General features: G+C 36.3%; 1 protein-coding gene across 1 annotated transcript; it reads left to right on the forward strand.

Moving 5' to 3' along the window:
• Positions 1–7,860: 7,860 nt before the first annotated feature.
• On the forward strand, positions 7,861–19,259 carry LOC128711253 (solute carrier family 41 member 1). The gene is made up of 9 exons (XM_053806123.1): positions 7,861–8,200; positions 15,834–16,225; positions 17,065–17,115; positions 17,639–17,963; positions 18,034–18,180; positions 18,264–18,411; positions 18,494–18,699; positions 18,768–18,916; positions 18,978–19,259. The coding sequence occupies exons 1-9, from the start codon at positions 7,861–7,863 to the stop codon at positions 19,257–19,259; spliced, it is 2,040 nt and encodes a 679-aa protein (XP_053662098.1).
• The last annotated feature ends 1,643 nt before the right edge of the window (positions 19,260–20,902 follow it).

Here is a 20,902-nt window from a genome sequence, read left to right on the forward strand (position 1 = left end):
TACGGATGATGATCAAGACAGGATTGTCTATTGCCTATTAGGAAATTGGGAGACCCAAACAGCTAAAACTATGCATCACTAATTCAGCATCACCATGGGTAGTGACTACCTATGAATGTTTAACAAACAACAAGAAGTCAACAGCACGATTTTGGTGCTAACATTAAACACTTGTTAACTCCGGTGTATTAAAAATCGAATCTGTCATTCTTAGCCCCTGTGAATAATTCTCTTCTTGTATTTTCGCTTAAAGTAGTGTAGGGCGCAATCCTACACAACATTTTTACCTGTAGCTGAATTTTCACAGCACTTTTTTGTTTTAATTATGACGACTCTTCTCCGTATCAGCTTATGGGCTAAGGGAGTACAAATTTCTTAATGCATTTCTTCCTTGCCTTTTGTCTTATCTTTGATTGTTAAAAATACTTATGCTATTTGCTAGGAAGTCTATCTAGTAGGAAGAACAATCTATCGGACGATTAAATAAAGTATATGTCCCTACGCTAATTGTATGCATATGCAGTGCACATGGCTCTGTGGTAGCGCAACTTAAATTGAAGTCCTTCATAGCAGTTTACAATCGAATAATTCACCAATTGATTGATTACATTAGAGAAACGTTTAATTGAGTTCGTATTTCCGCCATACGTTGTGCTGCCATGTACGTAAACAGTTTTTGTTTAACGCGGCTAACATCTTCGTTTGTTGACAATAATTGCTGAAACTAGGAAGGTGCCGTGCCCCCTGGAGGCAAAACTTACGTCATGGTGACGCTCAACGGTTATAGCACCTATCTTGATTACACCTAATTTTCATTACAGCAAACACTTTCCAATACAATTACTCCCACAAACGGTATTTAATCGATGCCAGCAGAAATCGCTACGAAATAACATCCATTGTATATTAAACACATAATTCAACGTGTCAATCAAATGTGTGAGTATTACGAATCAAGTTTCACCCTAAAATCCTTAGGACGCAAGATAATAAATAATACGCCAGCATCTCCAAGCGTGGCATTCACTTCACGTGGCAGAGGACACGTTACTAGGTAAGAGATAGCCGGTGGCTGTATAGTTCTTTGCGCCCTGAACGTCGTTTCAAGTGACACTGGTACATCACTTTTCTGCCAACCATGCAGTTATCTTATCAATATGCGTCCATTTGCCAATGTACAGTCTATTGGTGAACTCTCAACAACGCGTTATAGAATCCCCGTCACCTATAACGGGAACCTTCAGGGTTTGGTGCACCTGGCACGATTTGTGTCAATGGAATGTTATTGGTCATTAGTGATAACATGTTGAAGAAAGTTACATTGAAGCAGCATTACGCTCTTCTTATAAAAAAAGATCAAAGGCTAGGTAGAAGGGAGCACCGTTTGCCTTTCGAGATTGGAAGTTGCCTGACGTCGGCTATCTTGATAACACTTGAAAAAATAACCTTTGCGGACACTCTTCTCACCTCATATATAACATTTTCCTCTCTTTGAGCAAGAAAACCTGAATGAGCAATTGTCCAGTAAGTAACAGCAGCAAAATACAGCTAGATAAATGATTGCAACCTCGTTGATAAGACACTAATTGACACATTTTTCATACGCCGTGCACTGAACAGTGCATGAACCAACAGGGTTAACAAAGAGCATTCGTTTTTTGTAGCTAAACATACGTTCTTCATCTAATGACATCCTGCTTCTCCAAGTCTATCCAACACCTATGCCTCATGATTTGCTAGGTCATAGTGTCAATGCCATTATACCGAATTATCACATTTCCCGCAACCTGATCAGCACGTTTCCCGTGTATCTAAAGGAAGTGTTCTATTTTAACTAATATGTTATTTTTATCAAAACCCGTCTAGACTCGTTACATGCGCTTTATGTTTGGCTTTTGATGCCGATGACCTTACGAGTACCATCAACTCCATATCTGTTCATGAGTTTTAGTTTATTTGCCGCGTATGAACATTATAGTGCAGTGGCATACTGAGAGTAAGTTAATAATACGATATTTTATAAAACATGTATTTATATATTAAAATGTGTTAAAACATGCGAGTTATGAAAAATTCACCGCATTATTCCGTTGAAGTTTTTTTTTTCACAGTTTAAATGATGGATTGATACAAAATAATATTCACCACAACGTTGAATAATTATCACACGATGGGGATTAGTTAATAAACGAGACTTTACGCTAAAATCGTCCCGTACTCTGAAAATAACTCGGAGAAAATGCAATAAAGTTATCACTTTAAAGTAACCTGGCTTACCACAAACGATAACTTTACCCCTTTGATGTGATACCGAACATTTACCGCATTCGATAACTCATTTGTTCTGACTCAGCCCTGTTTTCAGGCAAATCAGCTTGAAACTGTACATAGCCAGAAAAAAAACATACCCAAAAGATAATGTGAAAATGAAACCCGTTACGTCCATTCCGGCGTCTTAAAGATATAACTTGATTCAACTGGATTATAAGAAAGATTTACTCTTATAACAAGTGTTAGGGCCAAATTTATATTTGCATGATTCATAAGGCCTGTGACTCACGGCGTGTCTCACTTGGCACCTTATGTTTAAATATAGTTATAACTAAATCAATAAAAAAATTATAAATCTAGTATAAAATTCTACAGTATTTCGATTTTTACTGCGTATTACCTCCTATTGAAGATTTTCTAACTGAATTAATTTATTTGCACACTTATGCACTTTTTCAGCAATTTTCTTACATTACCGTTTTCTACCCACTAACCGTTTTGCCTGAGAGGGGTAATCGTCAACAATGCTTTTATTTTGAACTTCCCGAGATGGAGTCGGGCAGCGTATTCTTCAACGAATAGGAGAACAACATGAGGAATCACAGCAGTTGTGCATGGAGTGCATTGTACTGTAAAGAGTAGAACGTAGAGAAGAGTACAACAAATGTATGTAAGTTAAGTAATACTTGCAACAGAGCTGCATGTATTATACCACCAGTAAAATGAACTTTGCAACCGAATAATTCCTTCATTGAAACTGGTTAACGATTTTTGGGAATCACCAATGACCCAAGATTTCAAGCGTTGTTGAAATGTCCAGTATAAAAAGACGACTATATTTCCACTACAGGTTTTGTTCATATATCGTAAGCATAATCAATCACCGTTGTAAATTTAACAGCGCTCATTGCAAACATGAAGAATCTTAAACATGAACGATGAGCGAACGATGAACGAAAATGAGCACATTTGTTAAGAAAACCCCACAAACCAACGGGGATTATTTTGGAATGTCATAAAACCGTGGGTACTTCAGGCTACTTTAATTCCCCTTGGTTATGCATAAGTAACACGTAATCTGTCATACTTTTATTTATTATTTATTCCTCCATGATGCGTAATCGATCATATATCGTTCTTAAACATTTTTAAAAGAAACTAACAAGTAAATAAATAAACCAGTATGCACGTGTTGGAGTAGACTTGTTACGTGTTTTGCTATGGAAATGTTCCGGCAACTAGAACAGTACATCATACGAGATCGTAGGATATCATTGATTTGTTGTCGGGGTACCAAAATGGTACTTAATGGATGTATTCGATAATGAATTTTTAAAGTCTTAATTTATAAATTATAGATAATTTCTTTGTAACCACCTACCTAAAAAAATTTAAGTGCAATGTTTCTTAAAATTGTCACTATCATTCAAATATTCAAAAGTAAAAACCAAACTTAATCGTAGATGAGGTTTCTCGCGCAATGAAGGTTAAAACTATCTAATAATTCTCCTTTATGTTTTATAATCACATCAAGGTTACGATTGCACCGATTCGTCTAAGCTTACTCGGCACACCACAGACGTCTCTTTCGTTAATTTTGAAGCCATAGAGCGGACAAAGTCAAGGCTGATATGTACCATATGGACAAACTCAAATATAACTACAATCGAAAATGTGTTCCAATTACAAAAAAAAACTTTGAAACGAACTTTGAACCATTTAAACGTGTACAAAAACATTGCAGTTAACTTTACCAATTGAGACATTAATACAGAAAATACGTTCTTTTTTTTAAATATCAGAGACGTATTTAACCAGCTGTTCCGGTATTCTAATGTTTAAAAGCAAATTTCGATAATAATGCTTAAAAGTACAAATTATTAAGAGTTTCTAATCCAAATTTGTGGCGGCTCGGTGGGTTTATTGGTAGCGGCGCCGGTCCTGACACGACAGGTCCGGTCCAAAATCCCATTCGGACGAAACCTCCGTACGTAGGACTGACTATCCGGCTACGGATAATAAATAAAGTCAAAGAAAACCAGAAATGAGAGGTTACACCTCTAGTGGTTGTTGTGCCGATAAAGAAGAAGAATCCAGGTGGAATAATGCTACACTTTCCGGCCCGGTGGCATGATGGTAGCGGCGCCGGTCTTCACACGAACGGACTGGACCAAAATCCCATCCAGGCCAATCCCCCGTAGCAAGACTGACTGTTCGGCTACGTGGTAAAATAAGTCGATACGGCCAGGCCGGTCTAACGAAAAAAAATTCTTTCGATATTCGACACTCATATTCATTTCGTGGTACGCAACTCTGGTTGGTCATTTTTTTTACGGGTGAATAAAATTCAAAGAAATACAAAAATGACAGGCCTCAGCCGGGCGAATAAAATTCAAAGGAACACAAAAATAACAGGCCAAGATCTCGAGTTTGTGAAGCTCAGAGTAAAGAGAAAACATAAATAAATTGAAAATTGTAGTTTTCATTAGTTTTCAAAGCATTCCCGCTCGTAAGTTCTTAATCCAAATGAAAGCTTTTAAAATACAGCCCAATAGCTTTAGGGAAACTAATAATACATACAAATTGTTGAACTCTTATGAAGAATTGCAATTATATTTTAAAATTAGTTTATTGTCTGCATTTTATAATTATGTTTTATTCCAGATTCTTCGTTGGTTGATTCATTTTGAAAAGCGAAAATTTGAATAAACGACTTACGAAATAAAATTCTCCTCCAAATCGACCCAGATTCAATGTTTTTTTGCTATTCCATCTTTCTTGATGCATGATAGAGTTTTTCGAACTCTAATCTAGATGACCTACTTCTCAACACTTTTTACAAGTAGCTCATTCGTGATTGGCAGATGCTAATTGTGTAATTGTGAATTAAATCAAATCTGATCGATTCTACAAGTCTGCTTCTTTGCATGATTCTCGTCTACCCGTGGTCAGGGTTATCACCTACCTCTGGTGTTGGAGTTGTACCCTCTGTGCAGAAATTTGAAACGAGCAAATTGTCGCGTAATAATTATACCCATAATTATTAATTATTTTATTCTACCTAACAATTCAATCAAATTCCATTATTGTTAAGCTTTTGAGTTATATTGAAGTTCTAATCGTTCAAATTCGATGCGTATCTATTAGGCCCTGCTAATGATATTTATGTTAACCTGAGTATGTTTGCCCATTCTAACAAAAGTACATTGACGATGTTATGTTAACCCAATATCATATTAAAATAGGTACCCATTACACCTGTTTCTGATATTCAAGCGTTCAGTAGGGTCAAAAATTAGAAAAGCGCGTGATCTAGACAAGGTCTAAGCATTTAAGGTAAATATTAAAACACCTTAAAACTTGTCCTTCTAAATTTTTTGAGCCATAGCAACATCACAATACGCTATTTTACTCTCCTCGTTAGTATTTTTCTCTCTGCATCTATCTACCGTGTTCGGCCGTATCTCTATGGAACCTAAATCGCTTACGCAGTTGTTCCCTTTCTATACCTACGGGACCACGATATGTCCATCCTTGTTATTCGGAAGACTCTTTTACGATCATATCTACATGCGCTTGAAAAGCTTTTCCGAACACCCCCAAACCCCCTCACGTTATAGGCAGATCAACTAGGTTGAGCTTATTTCTCTCGCACCGAACAGCTCCGGAGAGGGCTTGTTCCCACGATAGAAGCGTGAGATCTTCTATATCATCAACAGTGCACATAAGGTTGGCACTCATTTTCCCTAAGCTTGTCAGTTCGTGCGTGTCGAGTTCGCGAATCTGTCTTAACTTAGACTCCTGACCATACATCAAGAGTGCTTTATATATAAACACGTGCAACTTCGAAAGGTTAATCTAGCTGTTGTGTACCAATTTTGTGAATGATTTCAATTTCCTCTCTGATCACAGAGTCAAATAGTGTATTATTTGAAACGCAAGTGCAAAGTGTGTTAGCAAAGTGTGTGCTGAAAAGGTATAACACAATAAAAACCGCAATGTAAAACTCATTACTGAATTAATCCAAGATGTTGTGCTGTTCGTGTAAAATAGTGGCAGTGGCATAACAATGTATTGGCACAATTTGTGTAAATTTCAACCCCCGTTCGAATGCACGATTAACGATGATCGAATATTAATACGAATCTGAATTCTTGTTCACATTAAATATCCGGTCACCAATCAATATCATCAGCGAATAGCATCTCTTCTACTAAGACCTTATGCCAATGTTCTTAACGATCACAATCAATCCAATCAATCCTATTTCTGATCCATATTTCCCAGAGTGTTGCTCTGCAGTAGCCACTGTGCTTATGTGTTAATCATTCATTCTTTATCATTTTGACTTATTCGTCAATCTATCAATCAGTCAAATTACTTGCGGTAACGAATTTCTGATGTAGGGTGCAATCTTGACTTCACTAGTATTACGCAGATTTGACGATTCAAATTTCTTAGTGGTTAAACGATGTTATCCTTGTCCGTGGTTTATCGATTAATTACTATAATTTAAATACAACTGCGCTAAAATTTGCTAAAATGTTTAACCAATCTTGTCTTAACCATTGGATTTATTCGACTAAAAGCCGCCACCTTGTGCTCATTGACTCTGTCTCTGTCTCATCTTACACTAGCATATCGTAACGTCCGACATCGACAAGTGGCTAAACCTACAAAGAAAAACAATACGGACACAAGTGCATTGTGGTACGCTCACAACACTTCCACATCCAATCCGAGCGGTCAGACCGAATCACACCGTAATCTAGACCTCTGATCAACTAATCTGATCAGAACAGAGATCAACAAAGCTGTCAGAGGAATTCTGCCAAAGCACGCGAACCAGAACGGTTCAGTCTGGAGTTATCAGGAAGCTGCGGACGCGGTATACGACGGCCAGTGCCAGAGGGCCCCAACGTGAAAGCTAACTGGGGACGCCACTGCACTCCGTTCGACCCTGCGCTCCTCTGCATACCGACGGGTATGGGCGTATTCGTCACAACCGGTCGCAGCAAGCTTCCGTGTCGATAGGCAACAACGAATATCCGACGAACATCAACCGGAACATTACCTTCAGAACGAATATTTCCTCTATAAGAACAAATAAGATTATAGTATAGCCTTAACCAGTACAAAGAAAAGATAAAACCCATCACACACAAGTAAGGCCACAAACTTGTCGGTAGCACATGCGTGTCGTATAAACTGTGAAGAATTTTGGGTTACCATTTACAAAACATAATTCCACCTCATCACCCGCTACGGATGTAGATCAGAGCAGATCTAACGTTCTGTGTTTCTCCCGGAAGCTAGAAACATACATTTACAACGAAATCCCTTGTCAACTCGTGGAATCTACGGATAATTTGAAGATTCCAAGGACAACGCCACAATCTAGTGTGTAGCGGCTACCTTCGGACGAGATCCTGCACCAAACGAACTTCCTGTCATACACATTTACTTGGAATTATAAACGTACAATAATTTCCGCAGCACAATTTTTACGTTCACATTATTGCAAGTTTGCAAGTTTCCTTTTCATATCATTTGTGCACTAACATTTGTTGTACCGAAGTAATCAAGACCATGAAGCCGAAGGATAAAATGAATCCGGAAATAGCCGAAACTGTTGCAAGGCCAAACACTCAACAAGACAGTGTCATCGCGTTTGATACAATGGACGTAATGTTATTGGACAGTCAAAGCTCCGGTCCAGTCGGTTCACACATCGGCAGTCAACGATCGAGTTTCTCCAGTACAGGAACCGTAATAGCTCCGCAGTCACTAGCGGCAATTCCGCTTGATACGGGACACGCTTTCCGAGCTGATCTCGGGCATGGGCTGCAAATAGATACACGTGGGGCCACAGAATTCTACCGCGTCGATGACGATAGCTATAGACCCTTTACGATTTACGGTGGAAGCGGTGAGTTTTCGTTCCGTTTGTTTTTTTTTTTTATTTTATCTCTCTTGATCTCTTTCGCTCTCTTTTTATCTTTTTTCTCTCTCTCTCTTTAACTTTAACTTTAACTTTAACTTGATAACTTTATATTTAATTTTATAGTTGTTTTGCTATTGAATGATTGTTATATTTCGTCGATGATTTCCCCTTATTTTAAAATTCGCTTTTTTTTCTTTTTATATTTTTGCTCAAAAATTCTTGAAAATATCTAAGAATTATTTAAATTATTAGTCTTCCTTATACTTTTATGGCCTACGTTACATTTATTTCAGTCAGTCAATATTCAAATTACCTATATGCAAAATTTGTACTAAATTCTTCAGTGCGGTTATGGCTTATATATTGGCTAAATTACTCAACAAAACAGTTATAAATTAGACAGGTGATAATTTTGTACTTAACCTATTCTCCTTACTTAAGTTTCCAAGCAATTTTCTTACAACGGTTATTTTTTCTTATTAATTTATATTAGTTGTATGAGCAATGGGTTTATTTATGTAAAGAAAATCTGGTGTTTCCACGTACTTTTACAGAGTAACATAGTCTTTACAGATTTATTAAAAAGAAGATATTAGGACACAACGGTTTTGAGCACATTTTTTTTAAGCACTATAAACTATTTTTTGGAATTGAGCAAATATACTGCAATAATATTGTAGTATCTTATGAGAGTTGTAACATTTTGGATTGTAGCGGAAAATGCGAAATAAAAACATTTCAATAAGCTTAGTTTATTGATCGTGGTATTTGGGGGGGCTACGCATAATTATTACGCTAATTATTAAAAATTTTGTTTGCAAACTTTCCTGTAATAACAAATCTATATTTAGTAACAGATTGAAAGCTGAACTTGATCTAAATGAGCTTAACTTCTCTTCTCAAGCAATATCCAATATGTTTTAACCATACAATACTAACTGTATACTATGATCTGATTGAAATGTTTGTCCTATAGCCGTGTTTTATACTTTTTTTTAATGTCTTTAAAATAAAAGTCGTAATAAAAAATCAAAAACATAGAGAAATTGCAAACTTAGGTAAAATTTATGTTGGAAATAGCAAAAAGTTAAGCATCTGACCATCAATATTCGAATAGTTGCACTTCAGCAAACTGTTTCTTTCATAAAAATCTTCACTTTCGTAGGTTCAAGTATACACGAACGATATCGTCAGCTAGGAAGGTCAAGGGTGATTACTTATATGATTACTAAGCTTTTTAGCATATGCGGATGCACAGACACTGATAATTCATTATTTTCTTTCGCTAGAGTACACAACTTATAAACTTCAGCATCTAGTGAATCAACGCACCGCTTGGACTTGCTCAATTGCCAGTGACCAAAAGCATTTCAGATTTGTTAAAAAATGTTCAAAATAATAAACTCGGGATTTGACTCCGCTTTTTCGTATGCTGTTCCGGTAGATGTCCAGATATTGAGGTTTCTAACAGCCATATATCACCGTGTTATGAATTGCATTTTTAGCAATTATTTCCGCCGTTGCCAGCTGAGACAGATTTACCACACATGGAAAAAAACCGCTAGATTAGAGTTTATGGCTGTCCGGAACGGCACTACCCATCTACACTTTGAACAAGTAGCTAGACGTCGCATAGGTACTGATACTGAGGATATGACTCGTGTTCCGATTACAAACAATGTGTCTGTGAACTGGGAATTATCATGCCCATAGTATTCACATTGGACGGATTTTTGCGGTTGCCCTTTAATCAGAATTGCTACTTGAAGCGATAGTAGCATCGCGTTTTGTCTTTGTTTATAACCAGGTTATAACTGTTATAGCTATATAATTTGAGTAGATAAAGCTGTACCTAAAGCAACTGCGTTATATGCCTAACCGCCTAATGCTTTGATTTAATAATTCACATACTAATGCAAATGTTTTTTTTATTCAACAAGAACGGCCAGGCCGTATTGCTTACAACTAAAGGTAGCTTAATTTAAGATGCAATTCACATTCGTTTAAAGAATATTTCCTTCTCCAAACAGTGAAAAGTCAACTTATCCCGGGTGTACTCAGCCAATACTGCTAAAGTTTAGTAACGATCTCAATGATGGGTACTATTTTAGTGCCTGCAATAATATGTCTGTCAACACTAGTATAACACACAACCAAAACGAAGGTCAGCTTTGCTTTGGTGAGAGTATCTAAAATCAATTGTTCATCTAATTCTTGCTTAATTAGTTCGAGTTTCCGCTCTACAACATCAAAACACGCTGAAATAACTTACTGTCCACGTGCCGCAAGAAGAACGTCAAAAACACAAAATGCTTCTAGTTCCACGGCGCAGTGCACGTTGTTTAACCATCAACTGATCGTGAAGCGATCATCATCGGTCGTGCATCAATTAGCTTAACTCTATAACACGACTCTCTGAATGAAAATGAGCACAGCCGAACGGGGATATGTACAGAGAAATGATGAGACAGACGATTCGATATTTGATTATGGACTTCCACATCACATGTCTTCAAAATGCTATATTTGTTATTGCGAATGATTATCTTTGAAAACATTTCAATCCAGCGCGATATTTTTGTCACGTTGTATGTTCTATGTACGTCTCTTTTCGCATTGGTTAGATTTATAGTTGAAAATTTAAGTTAAGCGGTACCACATCGTCGCACATCGTTGCGACTATCTGTCAATGGGGTAGATCACGGGATAAGCCAGTTTTTTGTATGCGTTTTGACGTTTCCAGGCTTATAAGCTTACAGCTTCCCATACAAACTGCCAAGCCAGATAAGCCTGGGAATCGATGGTTAGATTGTTTTGCTTATGAAAGTGCTCGACAGCTGCTCGACAAATATCAAAACAAAGCATTTTTCTAGCAGGTTTAAACTAGGTTAGGCCATATTTCCCATAGGCTTAGGATGTTAAAAAAGGAAAAAAAATACATAAATACGCATAATTAATACTTTTTTTTTAATTTCTGGTGTTCTGGTGTTTAACAATAATTATTTTTATAAAAAAATCAGTTAAAAAAATTTTATCAAAAACGGTAAATTATTATTTCAATTTACTTGCAGTTTTCCAGTTCACAATTTATAAAATCTAAACATCACTTAAATATTGCCTTGAAAATAACACGAAACATAAATTATGCTTTGAAACTGAACCGAAGTTTGCGTCCTCCGATTATTTCTCTCGATTATAATAGCATACAGATGAACATACCGTTTGTTGTTGCGTTGTGATGCGCAAGCTCATTTAATTTAGCTCACCCTCGTAGCTTTTATCCTTTTAAAAAATATGGTGATGTATTACTTTCTACTTCATGGAGCTGTTTCGTGCATTTATACATTTTTACACGGAACCCAAACTAAGCAATCTAGAGTAACTAACATTTTGTAGTCCTTTACTTTAATTAAACCCGTTGCGGTTTACCGTTGTACATGGAATTTTATATAAAAGACCCTGGCATTCTGTTAGATTCGAGATTCACCGACTGCTTTAAAATTAAGCATGTGCTGTTAAGAATAAACAGAGATCTTAATTACCTGCACCATTTGGAATGTCAGTTTTGGAAAATGGGATGCTTGAGAGTGCTATGTATCAATGCTATGTGATGCTATGCTATGTAATGTATCAATTATCGAAAATTTCAAATCTATGCTTAACACGTTAGTTGCCGGGTATTTTCTTGAAAGTCAGTCATTTGATTTACATATAACTTATATACTTTTGGCTATCAAACATAATAGCCATAGCTACCAACGTGTTTAACAATACATTAACAACCTAATTGCTTTTACTTACATGTTGTCGCTAGGATCACAAAAAGGATGTTTCTTTAATCACAGTATTTAAACGAATGAGAACGAAAGAGCGAATGAGATATAATCCTTTGATTTTTTTTAACATGTGGCGTGACGGGTGACGGGTTAGTTGTCAGCATCGGATTGAATTCTTGAGTTCTTCGCTCGACTCAACAATTGATAATTTTTTTAGTTGAATGTTTTTTTTAATGTTGAAATAAAGGAATTTCATCCTTTATAAATCACATAAAATTGTTTTTGACTCACGATACTTGAGGAAATTTCTTAGCTTGTATTTACGTATTCCCATAAGTATGAGTATAAAAAACGGTTTGAACATGCTTGAACCAATCTTTTGAAAGACATGTAAATACCGAGTAGGATTAATATGCTCATAAAGGTTTTTGAACCGGCTTTTCTTGTTGAGACGGCTCAATTGACTGAGATATAAATAAGGTTAATTATTATAAGTATCTATGTATATAAAAAATGTAGATACAATTTTAAACTAAAATAAAAAAAAAAATATCCTGAAAATCTCGGTACAGAATACCTAATGTCATTCTTTATGTCAAAAATCTATGTCCATATGTGATTGATGCAACCAGTTACCGATTCGCCGCTCGAAATCTGCTCGATTATTTGACACATACCGGCTTAAGCTTAAGCTTTCTAACTTTTGGGATGATCTACCTCAATGTTAGATACTTCAGATGATTTGTTAATATTGTAAAAATATATTTCCTAAAAGGTTGATTCATTTTTGGGATGTTATTGTTAACGTCCAATAGAATGAAAGGATTACAGTCTTATTCTTTATAAATTAACTATAACCTGACTGATAAATTTTGACGTCTTGTTAAAGTTCCCTAAAAAAACTTCGCAGTTTGATGAAAAAAAACCTCCAACAAAGAAATGGAATATCCAAATATAAATGAGACTTACCTCAACATATCACGCAAACCACCGACAATGTTAGTACTTATTTTCGAACGCTCGCACAATCGCCGCGTCCGAAAGTTTTGTGTATAAACATGCATATACTGTAGCAAAAACAGCCCATCAAAATGACCCTGTAAGCTGTCGGAAAATATTATGTAAACTTGAAACATGTTTAATGCTGTTTTTCCCTCACGTTGCGTTATTTTCCTTGGAATGAAAACAATTTTACATCAGCCTTTGCTAAGAATAAACCATCCAAAACAATGGAACCAAAAAAAACATAATAAAATTGAGCTTACGCCGACAGTGTGTACTAATGTAGTTTACAGCGAGATTCATAATACTTTACCGCTTTATTCAATACCATGATGGCTGCGGTCAAAACTACCTTCCCTCTAATTAGGAAATTATGATGATGATTGTAGTGATGTTGAGTCTGATACTAGCAGCTTTTCTTCCCTTTTTCGCATAAGCACCCTAACTTTATCTCATGCAATGCTTAACAATGATAACATGACAATCTGCCTATTTACTCACACTTCCGTTGCTAAGCAGCCATATGGACACATGATAATGAATTAATACAGTCAATGCCCGAGTTACGCGGTACTCGACTTACGCGGATTCGTCGATACGTGGTTTTTAAAAACTAGACATTTCACCGAGTTGCATGCAGATTTCAATTTTTAAATTGCAAAAATGCAAAAATACGTTACATTTTATCATTATAAAAATTTATTTTCATAACATTTTATTGTAATTTTTTAAATAAACGTATAAATATCAATTTTGAATGTGCTTCGTAACGTGGGAATAAGTATTTGTTCCCTATGACATATAAACGATGATTTAGAGGAAACCGGCGTTAAGTTACGTGGATTTCTTTGGAACACATTTTCCGCGTATCTCGTGTATCGGCTGTACACAGTTTAAAATTAAGTTTTAGTTAGCTAGCGCGATAGCTGTAGTAGCTACCAAGGGACTTTACATTCGTTGAACTCTTATAACTCTTAAATCTTTCATATTTGCTAATCTCCCAGTTCTAGATTTGCCTATTTTCAGATTATAACGCAACTTAACTGTAAAAGAATGTGCAATGCTTCTTTTACTATGCATGAAAATGAAAGTTGTCCACGCATTTTACATAAAGCAGCACCGCTCTCTCTCTCTCTCTCTCTCTCTCTCTCTCTCTCTCTCTCTCTCTCTCTCTCTTTCTCTCTCTCTCTTTTCTTGCTGTACTGATCTAATAGGTCATACCTGCTATTTCTGACTTACTAGACTTATTTTACCACGTAGCTGAATAGTGAGTCCTGCGTACGGTGGATTGATCCGGATGGGATTTTATCCGGTTCGTTCGTGTGAAGAACGGCGACGCTACTATTATGCCACTGGGCTGTCCAGAACCGCACTAAAGTTATTTAATGGAATGCTCTTTAATGGAATGCTTACACGGATTCTCATATCTACCTTTGTTTTGCTTTTTATTTTTTGTAAATTAATCGTTTTTTGGTATATCTTTTTATATGAAGATACCACAGCAACACGCAAATATTGCAAAGTAATTTCGGATTATACTACAACAATGCCAGTGACATTGTGTGTTAAGCTCATTCATTGCAATAAAACACTCAAACTTCATAATTTAATGATTCAGATTTTAGTTTAATATTACACTTCATTTGTTTTACAAGTATCATGTTTGCAATTTGATTGTTTTGAGAGATGGATTATTAACATAACGAAAATATAAACGAGGAATGCTCGGATTGTTAACATAGCTGTCATTTATGTAACTTTAACTTTCGCCTTTTATAACTTTCAAGCGTGGGCGGCCGGTGGTCTATTGGTAACGGCGCTGGTCAGTAAGTCAGTCTAGTAAGTCAGAAATGGCATGAACTAAAAGGTCGTTACGCCAGGAAGAGAGAGAACTTTCAAGTGTAAACGATTTTACTCCCGGATTCAACATACGTGGAAATCCAAGATACGCGTATCTCTCGCGATTTACAGCGTTCCATTAAAATAGTATAACTCGAGGGCTACCTGTACTTTTGAAGTCGGCACATCCATAGTGGCCGCCTAATCTACTTATCGTTAAATCTGCCTCTGATTGACAGTTGTATACTAAAATTATACATTATTCGATGTTTGATGTCTTCTTTGTAACTTTTACCATTTTCGTTTGTTCAGTTACACATATGGTTAAATTATACTTTTTTTAACATTAAAAGTAACCCTATTTGAAACATAGAGTCATATAAACAAATTGGCATATAGTTAAATAAGTATAAATATAATACAATTAATTTACGATTCATGTCGGAGTTTCATATTTTTGAAGTCGTTTTGAATAAATGAACAAAAATCTGAAAGCTCTTTTCCATCAAAAAAGGTAAAAATTACACTACCTAAAGTTTTAATTTATCTCATTGATCTAAAATACATAATATCAATACGGACCAACCCAGTTTACCAGAATTAACAATAGGCCATTTAATACATTTAACAAAAGGTATAAAAATCATTCAGAATTAAAATCCGGCTTTTATTAAAATATGAGCACCATTATGTTGCAAATTATGATTTATAGCGCTTTAATTAGGCTGTTGTTGAGGTTGTTTTGAGCTTTAAGCCATGAAATTGATTTTTTTTTCAACATTCATCAGTATCAAGCATTTTTAACGCACAACTCTTTAATTTTGTTTTCTTTATAGGATAGTTTGTTATGTTACCCAACATTAGTGCATATTTGTATTTTTACAGTAATGCACTCAAAGATGTAATACAATTTATTCATATATTCGTGTTATCTTACACTTAGCTTTTATTCTTAAAATATCATTAACCCTTAGACCTTTTCTGCGTTTCTCATTCACCAGGTGATGGCAAGGGTAAAATCGCCACGCTACCCGCATCCACAACGGGGTCGCTGAGCTCGATAATAACGACATCGATTGCATCTTCCGAGCCGGACCGGGGCGATCACCGTAGTGGCGGTGGTGGCGGTACCGGCTGCTCCGGAAGTCTGGCTGATGAAGTCAGTGAAGGTGGACCTCTTGAGCAGAAATGCGTTGCTGGAGGCGGCGGCATTGTGGGCGTAAATGGAGTAGGCACGGATGATGGATCTGCCGGAGATGGTGGAGCAGGTCGAGAGCATGGTGCCGGCATACGACAAGAGAAGTGGTGGTATATGACACTTCAAATCGCCATACCTTTCTTCATTGCTGGTGTAGGCACTATTGGAGCAGGAATCATCCTAGGTCATGTCGAGGTAAATACCATTCTGAATTGTAAATTTGTTACTTTATTTCTAGATGGCAATCATCGTGATTCGTACATGCAAGAGTACGTACGTACAGAAGACTAAAAGCTTCCTGGGACTAGAGTATGTGCGATAGCCTACATCGTGGTGTTGGTTATCCTGTGTAAATATTCTCCCGGAATATGGACAGGCATCTTAAGGAACAACTGTAGCTGTCGATAACGTCAGCAAATATCAGCAGTATGAATACAACTAAAAAAACGTTCAAATGGAGTGAAATGTTGATGCACACTTGATGTCTTATCATTTTTGAAGTGGAGACATTGTTCGATGATTGCAAAGTAACAGAACCTTACAGACTTCCCCTCTTCGCTGTGTGGCAAATGCCATTTATTATACTGAAGTGAATATTGAATATTTAACGTTCTATTATCGGAGCACAAAACAAAGCTAGATTACTTCTGTAGTTTGAAATTTATTTCTCTAGTTCAGGAAATTACAATGCTATCGTTTTCCAACAAAAACTTGATTTTCAAACATGATATTAAAAAAAAAACAATTCTTTTAATAAGCTTAAAGCATCTATTAAAAGCTGCATTAAAACGATCAAGTGCGTTGCTAAGTGTCACCATCGGAATAGATTAGAAGTGTGAGGAATTCTTGCATACAATACAGAAGAAACTGAAGTAAAATATGTAACACACTTGTCACTTGTCATTTGATCATGAATCATATAGCACATGAGTACGACAGCCAAACACTTGTGGTTTTCTGTTTCCGCATTGCATTCTGGATAAGACCTATGTGAACTAAACTCACTAAACCGCGTCATTGTTTTACTTTTCCAGGGAAGCACTCCGTTGGATGTAGATTTAGGATTGATCACTCTAAGATATTCGGTAGGGTACAGTTTGTGAATTAGGTTGTTGTGTTGCGCTTGCGTATAATTGTTTCAAGGATAATAGTATGTTACAGCGTACTCCTTCTCTAATTTCCTTTACTACAACTACTTACTTGCAGCTTGAGCAAACTAGTGAAACCAATATTCTTTTCAATATCCAGTTTATTTTAGAGTTATTACCTAATTTCGCATCGAGTTATTTTGAACAAAAGTTGATTCTGATCGATCAACGTTTTTAATAGCTCAAATTGGTAACTCTTATGAATTTAAAATTTGATTACCCTATTGCTGATTCGCTAACCTTTAATATAGCTAATCTTAACTATAATAGCTTAATATACCACAAGTGTTAAATGATCTAACACATGTGTGCGCTACTCCTATGCATTGACATTAATAAACTAACTTATCCGGTGAACGATCTGGCGATGTAGTGTGACTAACAAAGGGAACAATAATTTTCACCTCCCAATCTATTTTTGTCTTTCAATCGTTTTTTACATACCCATACGAATAATAAGAACTGGAAAGTATTCGTCCATGTGTCGGAGTTATTCATTTTGGTGCCATCGTTACTAGGACTGAAGGGTAACCTGGACATGTGTCTGGCATCACGTCTCTCAACACAAGCGAACCTCGGCAATATGTCGGGAAGGCGTGAAATCTTTCATATGATCCTGGGCAACATAGCACTAGTGCAAGTGCAGGCAACGGTTGCTTCATTCATTGTGTCCATGTTTGCTGTTGCAGTCGGAGCAATTATCAACGGGACTATAATCTTCGATCACGTAATGTTACTGACGGCCTCGGCCATGTTCACTGCTACCAGCTCCTGCTTTGTGCTAGGTATAACATTTTCGATTACGGTTTTCTACGATTCTGCATATATATTTAAAATTCAATTCTCTCCATGCAGATTTCGTTCTAGTGGCTGTGATCCTTGTTTCAAGCCGAACGACAATGAATCCCGATAACCTAGCAACACCACTAGCAGCGTCGATTGGTGATGTGGTATCCATATCGTTGCTAGCCGGAATGAGTACGCTATTGTTTGAAAATATTGGTAAGACTTCAATGCGTAACAGTTATTGTACATTGCTTTGCTTAATCCCACGCTGTTCTATGCTTATCATATTATCTTTCTAGATACACACCTGTGGGTTACGTTTGTAATGGTGGCCGTTTATGTGTTTTTGTTACCATTTTGGATGCTCCTCGTTTATCGTAATAAATACACACGATCCGTACTTTCAACGGGATGGGTTCCCGTGCTATCTGCACTGTTCATTAGCGGGTGAGTGATCACTTTAAGCCTCAAACGCAAACCTATCGGTCATATTGGCACTACTAGAAATATTGATAATTTTATTTTACAGAATGGGTGGTCTGGTTCTGGACAAAGCCGTCGGTATATTCAATGGGTTTGTTGTGTTCCAGCCAATTATTAACGGTATCGGAGGAAACCTTGTATCAGTACAGGCAAGCAAGATATCTACTATGCTTCACCAGAGCTCCATTATCGGTATTATACCACCGCACGCCAACATTTTTGAATTGCCTTGGAAAGCTCTATTTCACGGAGGTACGAGGAATTAGAGTAGGTGGCTGACGATCGGTGACTAACCTTCGATTACGTTTTTATCGTTTCAGTTCCTTATGCTAGAACCGCGCGAATACTCATTGCGATGTCAATTCCTGGCCAAGTGTTGTTTATTTTTGTAGCGGATTATATTCACATGTCTAGCTCTACCATTGGCGTTCCTTTTGTTCTATCCTATTTATTCGTTAGCACTCTGCAGGTAATCATCTACTTCCTTTTCATCTATTTGCAAAGGTTGACTATTGAACATTTTTTATTAGGTTATGCTGCTGTTATACATCGCTCATGTGATTATCCACTTGATGTGGAAATGGAAGATCGATCCAGACAACTCGGCAATTCCTTACCTGACTGCACTGGGTGACTTGTTTGGTTCAAGTTTCCTGATGCTTGCCTTCCTATTCCTGCGTTCAATAGGTCACCCGTACGGTGAATCGTCGAGCGAAACTGTCGATGGATTTGGACTACTATCTACGCCTGAGATGACTACCATTAGCGGAGGTACATTGACAGATCTAATACATGATAGCAGTGGCACATAGGTGCTGGTCATTGATTTTCAGCCACCTAATTTGTGCTCTGCTAGCAATGCTACAAAATGGTCAATGTATAACTACTATCAATTAACAATTGCAACCATACAACAGAGAGCAAGAAACCGTTGGTACATGATTATTTAATTCCAATTGTAGTAGTCTAGTAACATATGTAATCAGACACGTGTGGAATAGGAAAAAATAGAATGCGTTGAGCGATAGGATCACTAAGTATTTGCAATTCATATGTATATATCTATAGGTTCTTCAATTTAAAATCCCCAATAAGGGTAAATTATTTTCACCAAAAAGAAATTATTAAAAAGATTATAAACGGCCAAACAAACTTCACCGATTATGTAATAGGATTTTATTTGGAAATAATGAAAATAAGTATGGCAATTGACAGGGTAGAAGAAAGGGGATGGTTTAACGTTTATCAAACTAGCAAATCAGTGTGAATTGAATTACATATTAGTCGGAATACATATTAGGAACAGTAAAGCACACAGTCCATGGAAGACAATATTAATGAATAGAAGGCTTTTTTATGTTTTTGTTTGTTTTTGCGAGAGCAGTTTTCAAACTTACATTTGTAGTTTATTTTTTGTCATTTTGTCTTCACAATTGGTTTACTTAAAATCTGATATGCCACTTTACTGATACCAGCGTATTGAGAGTTCAAAACCTATGGTTAACATAGATAAGCTTTCTTCATTATATTTCACTATATTTAACGCCTTTTAAACCTTAGTCATTAACCCATTAGAAGATTAATTCAATTTCCTATACTATAATAACTGAAGTACACTTAAATCCATTGCAGAGGACAATGTGAGCACTATGCATCTGACACTGAAAGACAAGCTATTTCGCTTTTGGGAATGCGACTAATGCTATATAATTGTCTGAAAGAATGCAATCCGGTACACTAACTAACATATGTACAATAAACCTAACAGCTACCACACGACGTTTTGAACTTTCCGCATAGGTATTTCGTCAAAATTAGTTTATGTTTTTACTTAATATCCTTTGCACCTCTGCTAGTTAACTATATTTATATTAATGAAAATGAAAACCTTATAACGTTTTTAAAACCATTATATTTGTTGTAACGATGAGTGAAAAAAGACACCCATTTTAAAAGAGTTTAGAATAACTCTTTCTGCATAAACGCTAATTAAATTATCCATCTTGATATAGTTAATCGAAAAGTTCATCTATTAAGTACACTCATTTCATTTTACTTTTTATGAGTAACATTACATATAGAGCTGTACAACTTAACACATTGGGCAAGTTATATGTTCGTTCTACTAGAATTATTCCAATCCATTCAATGCCATAACCAATCTTCTCGTCCACTTACAGGCACAACAGTAGCGTAGAGATGACGTACCAAAGAGCACAACCATTACAAAGTTTGTACGAATGAAGGAATTCGGTAGTAAAATGTAGATCGATGAAGTTAAAATAAATGATCCATTAAGGTCGAACAACGAGGCAGTTATTTTCGGCAAACCAATAACAACGAGGTGAGGCAGAAAAATGTGCTAGCTTTATTAAACACAGCAAAATTCAGTTTTTAAGTATTTCTGTTTTTGTAATTATTTTAAAGAACTTATCAATTTTTTTTTTTGCAAAAA

This window comes from Anopheles marshallii, chromosome X (assembly GCF_943734725.1).
Source record: "Anopheles marshallii chromosome X, idAnoMarsDA_429_01, whole genome shotgun sequence".
NCBI classification, from domain to species: domain Eukaryota; kingdom Metazoa; phylum Arthropoda; class Insecta; order Diptera; family Culicidae; genus Anopheles; species Anopheles marshallii.

Excerpts from the sequence above, each read along its gene's own strand:
- LOC128711253 (XM_053806123.1), top strand. The coding sequence starts at position 7,861 with ATGAAGCCGAAGGATAAAATGAATCCGGAAATAGCCGAAACTGTTGCA. Across the intron at positions 16,226-17,064 it reads TCATCCTAGGTCATGTCGAG|GGAAGCACTCCGTTGGATGT; the intron begins GTAAATACCATT and ends TTACTTTTCCAG. Across the intron at positions 18,700-18,767 it reads GAAAGCTCTATTTCACGGAG|TTCCTTATGCTAGAACCGCG; the intron begins GTACGAGGAATT and ends TTATCGTTTCAG.